At 42.7% G+C, this 12,097-nt stretch overlaps 1 protein-coding gene across 1 annotated transcript; it reads left to right on the top strand.

The window, feature by feature from the left end:
- Nucleotides 1-5,270: 5,270 nt before the first annotated feature.
- LOC128843585 (SRRM2 protein homolog rsr-2-like) lies at nucleotides 5,271-7,488 on the top strand. Its single transcript, XM_054040512.1, has 2 exons — nucleotides 5,271-5,735; nucleotides 6,890-7,488. Exons 1-2 carry the CDS (start codon nucleotides 5,348-5,350, stop codon nucleotides 7,348-7,350), a joined length of 849 nt encoding a protein of 282 aa, XP_053896487.1. The 5' UTR covers nucleotides 5,271-5,347; the 3' UTR covers nucleotides 7,351-7,488.
- The last annotated feature ends 4,609 nt before the right edge of the window (nucleotides 7,489-12,097 follow it).

The raw sequence follows: 12,097 nt of genomic DNA, 5'->3' as shown, positions 1-12,097 counted from the left end.
ATCTGTCTGGCTCGTATAACCTTTGAACACACTGCCACTGGACTCCATTTAGAAATGTCAAACAGGGTCCTTTGATTATGATGCAGCTCTGTATTTCTTAGGATTTGTCCAGAGGTGGCCAAAATATCCATGACTAACTAGAAAATTTCAGAGGCTGTTACTCAGAGTTTTCAGAACCCAAAGCAGTGGTAAATTAACTGTTTAACTCCAGGTGGTGTCAGGAATAAATAAATGGGAACACAGTGCTTCCAACTGATGAAAGATTGATACAAGTAAGTGTGCTCTTATCTAAAGCTACTATTTACTAGGTTTAAGCACACACAGATGTAAGTAATGGGTTTAGAAAATTAACTAAAATCTGAGATGGTTTTGAATAATTATCAGCACATCAGCAATGGTCGGTTGCTTCCCTGCAGAGGAGTCTGGTGTCAGGATAAAGTCTTTCAGGATAGCTTCAGATAACTGCTCAAAAGTACACTCTATATCTAGTCATCTTATAACTAATTTTTACAAAATACATAGCTCATAGTGACCCCTACAGGGTCATCACTTCTCCTAACTCCACCTACTTAACAACAAAACATTCAGAACAATCTTATCCATAATAAGCTTCTATATCAAAGGTGCCCAAACTCAAGGTCTCCATCCACTTATTTTTTGTCTCATTTGTTGATTTTTCTCCCCTGCTCCCCATGCTGATTAGGTGCAAGCTTGCAATTTCTGTTAGTATTTGACCTTGCCTCCAAAAGCCCTGCTTGTCCAAATTAACCCTCAACTATGTGGTGTTCTATTTTATTAATTCATGGTGACTGAATGCACACAATATGGCTGCAATTAGCTTGATCAAATTCTGGGGTGTAACACCCCTCAATTCCAGGGTAATGAGGGGGTTATGTTCTTGACTTCACTGGAAGCTACAGGATCAGGCCCGTACTGTGAGTGGAACTAGTGATTAAAGTCAAAGAAAATACTTGACACCATTTGAATTTGACGACCCAGAATGTCTGTGCCACTCAGCTTCACTAAGTGGCAGCTGCTTGTTTGAAGATCTATTCTGAAAATATGGCCACATTATTTCGATGCCTATGGGAACAGAGCTCATTTTAAAATGTGGACCCAATTATGGCTGCTGAGCAATTGAAAAATTGACTTGAATGAAATAAACAGTGGAAATATAGGGCCTGTTACAAGAGGGTGTGGGTGAGATTCTGTGGTCTGAGGTGCAGGCAATAAACTGTTCAGACAGCTCCATGAGTGGACAAAGGCAAGAAATGCCAAAAACTGGAGAAGACAAGCCGTATCTACTGATTCAGCCTATAAAGCTGTAATATGAGCAATTTGAAAATCCATATCATTAGTGTAAAAGCATTGTCTTCACATGGCCACTCTACCAAGAAGTTTATGATCTCTACCATATGATTGATAGCTGGGATGGGGAGGGTAGGACAACATGCTGTATAATTGCTGCTGCAAAATGCATTCTGTAATTTTTTACATAAAATGCTCAGGAGTCCTCAAGAAAGATCAGAAAGTGATCAGATTAGTCACTACTGATGTGTAGAAGAATAGCAAAAATGCTTGGGAGAATGCCAAGATTGGTTGAACATCATGCTAGTATATCTACTACACCCCAATGTTCAGTTCTGAAAAATGTGCACCACATTATTGTGAAGAACACTCTGCAATCTACTATTCTAAACTTAAAGCAATAGCAGGGGGAATGGAGATTACACGTCCTATCAAATGGCCATTTCTTAATCCTAAATAACAGTGGCCATAAGCCCATGTGAATTGTTTATAGTTTAGCATTATAATCATTGATGATTATAGCACTTCTTGGGAGCATCAAGGTGCTTTACATAATTACAAACTCTATAAACCTGGTGATCACTCCATCCCCCACCAAACCAAAGCCACAGCTTAGACAGGATGCAGCAGCCCCAGTTCTGTTATAAAGGTGCCATCAATACTTCACAACACTTTCTAGGGCAGGAAGCAAGGTGAAATACCTTATCCAGTTAAAATATGAGAATTTCAGCAGGCAGGATGTATTCACACGTTAATCTAGCTTTCTGCATCATAACAAATGCACTGAAAATATATTCAGGAATGACACATTCAATCAGTGCCCTGACTGAGGTATTGAATAAATCTAATTTAGGGCTAACCTGATTTTTGTAGGTATTTCAAATTCATCCTTCATCAGAGGATTCAAGTTCCAACTATGTGTAAAGCCTAAGTATATGGTATGGTTTAAAACCATGACCCAGGTCCTGGTCTGCTGCATTATTTGTACATTTTTACTCCATTTGTATGCATTGCTGATCGGAAGCACAAAGCTCTCATAAAGCCTTCATGTTAATTGTGTTGAGAAGAGGATGACTAGTGTGATTAGTGGCTATTCTTCAACTCATTCCAATACCTAAAAGCCCTCTCTACTATAACTGATCTCTCTGCCCTGCTTCTGAGGGTTTATTTAGCCTAATTTAACTGGGGAAAATAAGAAGCATCATACTAAATGCAAGCAAAATGCACATGTTCTCCAATGGAAAGACTAATGCCTGATCTAGGAAAACTTAAGATAAAAAGAGCTGGTGATGAGCATGTAAGCTATATTTTTTTTCCATTCCTGCTATACAGTATATCTAACCTTCAGCATGCAAAAATTTATCAGACCCAAAGAATCCTACTTAAACAAGGGGAATTTTGAGATTTTATTTGCCTTCCCATTTCAAAGCTATCAGTGTGCAATGGGGTCACATTTCCCAGTTGCTGGTTTTTTTTTTTTCCCCACTAGGCCTAGAAACTTACAGAATTTTTAATTGAAGCTGAGATTCTTACAAATCTGAGAGCAGGAGCTTAAATAACCCAACTATTGTGACTCACGATAAAAAACATGAGAATAAATTTTTAATGACAGTTGTGTCTGGTCCCTCAAAAATGTATCCCTGTTAAAAACCCCATCTCTTGCTACACCATTCCAGAGAGAACACTTTAAAATAATGGATTTGTTCGGTGGAAAGAGAAAAGGAAGCCACTGGGCTCAGTTTTCAAATACAGATGATGACATTGTACAAACAAATCCGGTTTTCACATGTAAGTGCAGAATCTTGGACTCTGTTACCCATACTGGTTGGCTGTCCTGCTTATTTCAAATTGCAGGAGCTGAATTCTTAATTTTGGTGGCCAATAAATATGAACACAAGCCCCCAAACTTTTAGCTTTAGATCCAGCTCTAGATTTTAATAGCTCAGTTACAGGGCATTTAGACCTGTTTATTGACCTGACATGTAGTAGTCACTCTTATAATTGGGCCCTTCATGTTAATACAAGTAAACCCAGCTATCCACATTTCACTTCTGCCCAGTATCCAAAATTAATATAGGAAAGCAAATTCCTTTTACTCTAAACTCTGATTAGCTAAAGGTTTCAGCTATCCACACACACACCCCTCCCCCAGAGGAGGATCATAATCAGAGTTTACTTGTATTGACAATTGCAAGCTCAATTTGTAGTGAAGTGACAGGAACTGAAAATGTGTCCTAGACAAATGGGGAAGCATATACTTTTCAGTCTAGATGGAATTTATTCCAGACTAAAGAAAATAAAGCTTCTGTAAGAAAGAAAGTGAGCACACAGACTCTGTTGCGGTTCAGATGCAGTATGTTACATAAAGTGGCAGCTGCCTCTTAGCAGGCAGGGCAACTTCTACATTTCAGAATGAAGTATGTAGCTAATGGAATGATGACATCCTTGGTGGACACTACTGGGTGCAAAGTACCATCAAAAATTGACTCCCTTAATTAGATGCCTAAATGAAGGAGCCTATATTAAGGTACCCAGTTTTGAAAATGTTGGCCTTAATCTTTTAGCTACAAAACCTACCCTTAATGGGAATTTTTCTTTGGAGCTGATAAGGATGCTAAAGTCACCTACTTAACAGCATTTTCAAGCTAATAGGGACAGCGCTGCCATTGATGTCTATAGATTACTTCCCAAAATGTTAGCACATGAACATTTATGACTAGCTAAATACTCGGTGAAAAACAGCATTAAAAAAAATGGCTAAATCTGCCTCATGTCCAATATTCCAGGCCATGTCAGCCCTGAAGAAATTATCCTCTGGATAATTAAATGGTCCTCAGACTCATGGAAGCTGGGCAGAAGTTCTTAGGCTTACAAGTGCTTGACACTTTTATTAGAAAGATGCATGATTTGTTGTAACCTTTTCAGAAAAACATCCCCAGAAGATTGATTTTAATTGATGTGCAGTTTCTTATACTAATCTAAGCAAGATGTCAGATGCAATTCCGGACCATTACTTTTTACTGAGAAATCACAATGCAACTGTTTTCTTCCTAAATTTGTATGATGGCATTAATAAAGGATATCTTTACTGGGCTTTGCTTATCTCGGAGATAATTATTCATCCAAGATCTTCATTTATGATGTATATTCTACATTGCCACTCAGTTTTCAGATAACCCATCTGGGGTATTACAAGCTTCCTAAAATAATTCTTTAGAGACATATTGTGCGCTCAGTTACACTCCGTTACACAGCATTGCAAATGAGCTGAATTTTTGATCCTCGCTTTGAGCCTTTGCCAAAATATGTACTGTAGAAATATTTAGAGTATGACTAGCATTTTGTGTTGGAAATCTGTGCCAATAGCAGTTTTGAATCTGGAGAGTTTACATGCCTTTGGCACATAAAAAACAGAGTGGAGAGTATATTTACAACATACATGTCTACTACAGTACTTATTTAGAAAGGAGAGGACCATAGTTTAGCCAAAGTAGTAACATTGTTTCACTTAGGCCTGGTCTACACTACGACTTTAATTCGGATTTATCAGCTTTAATTCGAATTAACCCTGTAACCGTCCACACAATGACGCCATTTAATTCGATGTAAAGGGCCCTTTAAATCGATTTCTGTACTCCACCCCAACGAGCGGAGTAGCGCCAAAATCGATTTTAGCAATTCGAATTAGGGTTAGTGTGGCCGCAATTCGATGGTATTGGCCTCCGGGAGCTATCCCACAGTGCATCATTGTGACCGCTCTGGACAGCAATCCGAACTCGGATGCACTGGCCAGGTAGACAGGAAAAGCCCCGCGAACATTTGAACTTCATTTCCTGTTTGCCCAGCGTGGAGAGCACAGGTGACCACAGATACCTCATCAGCACAGGTAACCATGCAGGCTGATAATCGAAAAAGAGCACCAGCATGGACCGTGAGGGAGGTACTGGATCTGATCACTGTATGGGGAGAGGATTCAGTGCTTGCAGAACTTCGTTCTAAAAGACGAAATGCAAAAACTTTTGAAAAAATTTCCAAGGGCATGATGGAGAGAGGCCACAATAGGGACTCTGAGCAGTGCCGCGTGAAGGTCAAGGAGCTCAGACAAGCCTATCAAAAAACAAAGGAGGCAAACGGTCGCTCCGGGTCAGAGCCGCGGACATGCCGCTACTACGCCGAGCTGCATGCAATTCTAGGGGGGGCTGCCACCACTACCCCACCTTTGTTCGTGGATTCTGGGTCGGGGATAGTCTCGATGCCTGAGGATTCTGCCGATGGGCTAGAGGAGGAGGAGGAGGATGAGCTTGCAGAGAGCACACAGCACTCCATTCTCCCCAACAGCCAGGATCTTTTTATCACCCTGACTGAAGTACCCTCCCAAGCCTCCCAAGCCAGTACCCAAGACTCTGACCCCATGGAAGGGACCTCAGGTGAGTTTACCTTTTAAAATATAAAACTTGTTTTAAAAGCAAACGGTTTTTAATGATTACTTTGCCTGACTTTGCATTTGCGGTCAGTTCAGCTACTGGAAAAGTCTGTAGCTACTGGAAAAGTCTGTTAACGTGTATGGGGATGGAGCGGAAATCCTCCAGGGACATCTCCATGAAGCTCTCCTGGAGGTACTCCGAAAGCCTTGCCAGAAGGTTTCTGGGCAGTGCATCCTTATTCCCTCCTCCATGGTAGGACACTTGACCACGCCATGCTTGCAGCAAGTAATCTGGTATCATTGCCTGACAAAGCCTGGCAGCGTATGGTCCCGGTGTTTGCTGGCATTCAAGCAACATCCGTTCTTTATCTTGTGTAATCCTCAGGAGAGTGATATCACTCCTGGTAACCTGGTTGAAATACGGGAACTTAATTAAGGGGACAGAGGTGGCCGTTCCTACTGGGCTGTTTGCCTGTGGCGGAAAATAAATCCTTCCCTGCAGTTAGCCAAGCGCAGATGGGAAATTGGCCCTGAGTTTTTCGCATTTGGCTAGCAGGGATCTTCCCTGTTACCAGCCACGCGGTGGGGGGAGGGTACCGTGATCATCCCAGAGAATTCATGGCAAGGGGGGGGGGGGGTCGGCGGCGGGGGGGGGTAGTTTGGTGCCTGCAGGGATCTTCCCTGATACCAGCCACGCGGTGGGGGGAGGGGTACCGTGATCATCCCAGAGAATTCATGGCGGGGGGGCGTTAGTTTGTTTTCTGGTGCTGCTGAATGTTAACAGAAAAACCGCAGCACTCTACTTGCCTGAAGGGGCCCAGACAAGCCCCCCCACACTGCCCCCCCCCCAACTGGTTGAGATTGGCCAGGCTTCTGCAGCACTCTACAGGCTATGCTTGGTATGTGGGAAAGGAGGGTGCAGAAGCTGTAAAACAATGGCTTACCATGGCCGCATGCAAGCCGAATTCTGTTGCCCAGACCTGTGATCTCTAGCAGCAAAGCCACAGGCACTCAGCATTAAGAGGCAAAATGCGACCTTGCACAGAAATCACATGTGCTATGTAATGTGAACAGTGTTGGTCACCGTGAAAGAGTATAAGCATTGTTCTGCAAAATGTAGCTTTTAAAACAATTCTCTCTTTTTTTCCCTCCCTACAGCAGCTGCAAATTCCTCAAGCCTCCCTCCTCCATCCCGAAGGTTATCACAGATAAGGCGTCGTAAGAAGAAGACGCGGGAGGACATGTTTTCTGAAATTATGCAATCCAGCAGGAGTGACAGAGCTCATCTGAATGAGTGGAAGGAAACAGTTTCAAAGTATAGGAAAGAAGTCGGTGAACGTGAGGAGAGGAGGGACCAACGTGAGGAGAGGAGGGACCAACGTGAGGAGAGGAGAGACGATCGAGATGAGAGATGGCGGCAGGAAGACCAGAGGATGAAGGATGCAACGCTGGGGCTGCTCCGGCGTCTGGTGGAGGTTCAGGAACGGCTGCTGGAAAACAGACTGCCGCTTCAGCCCCTGTTCCACCCTCCCCCCTCCCCATGTTCCGTATCCTCCTCACCCAGACGTGTAAGAACGCGGGGGGGAGGCTCCGTACACCTTCCCATTCCACCCCAGTAGACAGCCCAAGCAAAAGGCTGTCATTTTTTTAACCTTTTCTTTGTGGCTTTTTCCTTCCCAGCAATCCTCCTCCCAAATACCACCCGGGTTCCCTCCCTCTTTTTCTAATCTATTAATAAAGAATAAATGATTTTTAAATGATAGTGACTTTATTTGGTTTGAAAGAAAGATGGGGGAAGGGGCAGGGTGGGTTCCTTACAGAAAATCAGTCAGTAAAGGGGGAGGGTTTTCATGAAGGAGAAACAAACAGATATTTCACACGGTAGCCTGGCCAGCCATGAAACTGGTTTTCAAAGCTTCTCTGATGCACAGCGCTTCATGGTGTGCTCTTCTAATCGCCCTGGTGTCTGGCTGCGCGTAATCAGCAGCCAGGCGATTTGCCTCAGCCTCCCACCCCGCCATAAAGGTCTCCCCCTTACTTTCACAGAGATTGTGGAGCACACAGCAAGCAGAAATAACAATGGGGAGATTTCTTTGGCTGAGCTCAGAGCGAGTCAATAATGAATGCCAGCGACCTTTTAAACGGCCAAATGCACATTCTACCACCATTCTGCACTTGCTTAGCCTGTAGTTAAACAGCTCCTGACTCCTGTCCAGGCTGCCTGTGTATGGCTTCATAAGCCATGGCATTAAGGGGTAGGCTGGGTCCCCAAGAATAACTATGGGCATTTCAACATCCCCAACGGTTATTTTCTGGTCCAGAAAGTAAGTCCCTTGCTGCAGCCCTTTAAACAGAGTAGTGTTCCTGAAGACGCGAGCGTCATGAACCCTTCCCGCCCAGCCCGCGTTGATGTTGGTGAAACGTCCCTTGTGATCCACAAGTGCTTGCAGCACCATTGAAAAGTACCCCTTGCGGTTTATGTACTCGGTGGCTTGGTGCTCCGGTGCCAAGATAGGGATATGGGTTCCGTCTATTGCCCCACCACAGTTAGGGAATCCCATTGCAGCAAAACCATCCACTATAGCCTGCACATTTCCCAGAGTCACTAACTTTCGTAGCAGCACCTGAGTGATTGCTTTGGCTACTTGCATCACAGCAGCCCCCACAGTAGATTTGCCCACTCCAAATTGATTCCCGACTGACCGGTAGCTGTCTGGCGTTGCAAGCTTCCACAGGGCTATCGCCACGCGCTTCTCAACTGTGAGGGCTGCTCTCATCTTGGTATTCTGGCGTTTCAGGGCAGGAGACAGCAAGTCACAAAGTTCCATGAAAGTGCCCTTACGCATGCGAAAGTTCCGCAGCCACTGGGAATTGTCCCAGACCTGCAACACTATGCGGTCCCACCAGTCTGTGCTTGTTTCTCTTGCCCAGAATCGGCGTTCCATGGATAGAATCTGCCCCATTAACAACATGATCTCCAAAGCACCGGGGCCTGTGGTTTCACTGAATTCTGTGTCCGTGTCCGTGTCCATGTCCTCATCATGCTTGTCGCTGCGCTGCCGCCGCCGCTGCCTCCTCGCCTCGTTTTTCTGGTCCTGGCTGAGCATAAACTCCACGAGAACGCGCGAGGTGTTTGCAATATTCATGAGTGCTGTCTTGACCTCAGCGGGCTCCATGCTTGCCGTGGTATGGAGTCTGCAGTGTTCACCCACCCAGGAAAAAAGGCGCGAAAATGGTTGTCTGCCGTCCGTTGCTTTCATGCAGGGAGGGAGGGAGGGAGGAAGTGAGGCTGTACCCAGAACCACCTGCGACGATGTTTTTTGTCCCATCAGGCACTGGGATCTTAACCCACAATCCCAATGGGCGCGGGAGACTGCGGGAACTATGGGATAGCTATGGAATTGCTACCCACAGTGCAACGGTGCAGAAATCGACGCTAGCCCCGGTACTTGGACGCACACCACCGAATTACTGTGCTAGTGTGGCCGCACTCATTTCGACTTTATACAACCTGTTTCTCAAATCCGAATTATCTAAATTCGGATTAATCCCGTAGTGTAGACATACCCTTACTCATCTACAAGTTCACTGATTCCCATGTATTTCAATGAGGACTAGAAGCCCCTCCCTACTGCCCCAGTAAATTGCCCAATTTATTGCTTTTAGATATCTATTCAACAGCTTGAGGCTGATTAAGATGCCTTAATCAATTAACCCTTCTCTGTAGAAGTAATGGCACTTGACAACATATGGTCCAGCCTTAATATGGTAAGAGTGTATTTTGTGGGGCTACGCCTGAAGTTTATAACTGTCCTGGCATGAACAAAAGATTCCAGTCTTTCAAAAATTCTACTGATTGTTTTGAAAAGTCAAGATTCCAGTTTTTCACATCTCTGCTCTGTGGATTCAATAGTGTTTTTAAAAAAATAAGCTCTATTACAAAGCCACAATTTCAAACTTCTATAATAAAGGCTTAATATTTTTCTGCGAGGTTTTTCTTTCACTGGCAGATTTGCATGGAATCCCATGCCTCAGAACCTACTCATATAGGTAGACCTCCATTCTCATGTTGATTGGAGTTCTGTAAGAACAACATTAAGGGTGGGATTGTCAAAGCTTAACTGATTTAGATGCTGTATTCACAATACAAGGACTGGGAGCTGGACATCCAAATCCTCTAGGCAGCTTTGAAAACCCCACCCTCTATATTCTTACAGAACTAATACCAACATCATTCCAGACTACATCAGAACTCCTGAAGTGTTTAGCAATATGTTCACAGGCTTCACTCATGGGGCTGCCCACTGATTAGAGGTCTGTGTTTATAGAGCTGAAGGTCATGACTTCTATACTCCAAACTGCATTGTGATGTGCCTGGCCACCATCATGTCTGTATGTGCTGTGTAGCCATGAATCATTACAAGGGCAGCTGTGAAAATGTAATGGCATCTCACCAAGATTAAGAGTACTGTACACCTCTATGATCCTTCAAGTCAATATTAGGCAAAGATCTAAAATGCCAAAGGTCCTTCTCCCATGACCTCAGTGTGAATAGCTGAGTTGGGACCCAAATCCACTACTAAAGTAGACTCTTAAAATTGGAAACCTACTGTTTTTAGAACCTAAAATTACAGGCTAAACATAAAAACCATCTAGCCCACCATTTAAAAGTACATGCCTTTAATATACTTTACTTAGGACATATTCTTTCTGCTGCTTGAATGACCATAATCCTTTTTATCTCAACTATGCTGCCCAGTGAGTTAAGGCAATGTAAATTATTCAGCTATGTCTTGCTGTGAATTTTTAATGAACTTTTGTTGCAAAATAAAATCTAAACACGTGACCTTGTCCATCTGCAGTGACCTTCCCCAAATCAAATACATTTCCTTAAAACAAAGGAAACAGTTCATCTAATCAAATGAGATTAGTTTCTGTATATTTCACAAACATTGGAAGCATCCATGACCAAAAATTATCATTCAGATAATTCTAATAATTGGAAATTGGAGCTCCTTATTACTATGCATGGGACTTTTTTTAAAATAGAAGAAATTCCATTTGAAGTTCAGCAGATTCCTCTGGGGTAGGGAATAATTTTACACACACACACCAAGGATCATACTATTTTCAAACGTGAAGAAAGAATGTAAAGGATGCACAATCTAAAATTACAAACAAATATATTTTGCTTTCACGTGCATTAAACACCTTAGGTGGGATAACTAGTGATTTTGCTTTTACTTTTTTGCTGCAAATGTTCAGTTAGGAGGTAATTAAGACCATGTTTTTAGAGCCAGCCAATGAATATAAATACTTAAAAGATAAAAGGTATTGAAAGTTTTAAAAAATTAATGTTTAATGGCTACATTTTACAAAATGTTTAAAATCATTTATTATTCAACACTACTGCTTAAATTATTTAGAATACAAAAAAATATATGTTGGCTTGCTAGCTCTGTAGTACTGTGCTTGATAGCTCCATACACAAGCCGGTCTTTTTCTTCAACCTTTCAATGCAAATTACATAGCACATGCGTTCAATGGTGGCTATTCATACTGTGTATGGATGTTCCATGTATAGGGCACTCTGTTCTGTCACTAGCTATGCCACTGTCTTGCTGTGAGTTTAGATAAGTCAGTTAACCTCTCTAACTCAGTATTCCCATGGGGATAATTAATATGTAATCACTTTTTGTAAGGAACTTGGAAATTCTATGGATGAAACCTACTACTTGAGCACTAAGAATTATTATTCAGGCCAGTGGAATCCATCTTTTATAGCACCAATGGCTGTATTGACAATGTCTAAGGAGCCCAAGATATGCGCCCAATGTGCTTATAATCGTTCATAAGATTTTAATCAGAGAAATTCAGCCATTGTTACTATTTCTGTAGGTATACATTGTACGTGCCTTGTAAAAGCAAAGACAAGGTTGCTTCAGAAACAGAAGCACTTCCAACAAGGCTTGCACAAATAGCAGCCCTCTTATTAACCCTGAATGTCTAGCTCAGCAGCATTTATGGCAATTCAGGATGTTTTCTTGATAAAACTCAGTTCAAAGCAAAATAGAACATTGTAGAGTCATATCGAGGCCCTTAGTATCTCTGGATTCTGTTGAAAATGGCTCTGCATAAGATGATGTGGGTCGTGACCTTTTTCAAAACTAGGGGACTAAACTGAAATATCTATGCCCAGGTTTTAGGTACCTAAATAGTGGCCTGGTTTTCAAAAGTGCTAAGCCACCCAAGAATTCCCGCTTTTGGGCACTTCACATTTTTGAAAATCAGGCCAATTATTTAAACGACTAAATATGGCATTAGGTCTCTAGTTTAAAAGTCTCTGTTGATTCCCCTCAAATTTCT

This window comes from Malaclemys terrapin, chromosome 9 (genome assembly GCF_027887155.1).
Source record: "Malaclemys terrapin pileata isolate rMalTer1 chromosome 9, rMalTer1.hap1, whole genome shotgun sequence".
NCBI lineage: Eukaryota > Metazoa > Chordata > Testudines > Emydidae > Malaclemys > Malaclemys terrapin.
This window is presented reverse-complemented; position numbering and strand designations above follow the sequence as displayed.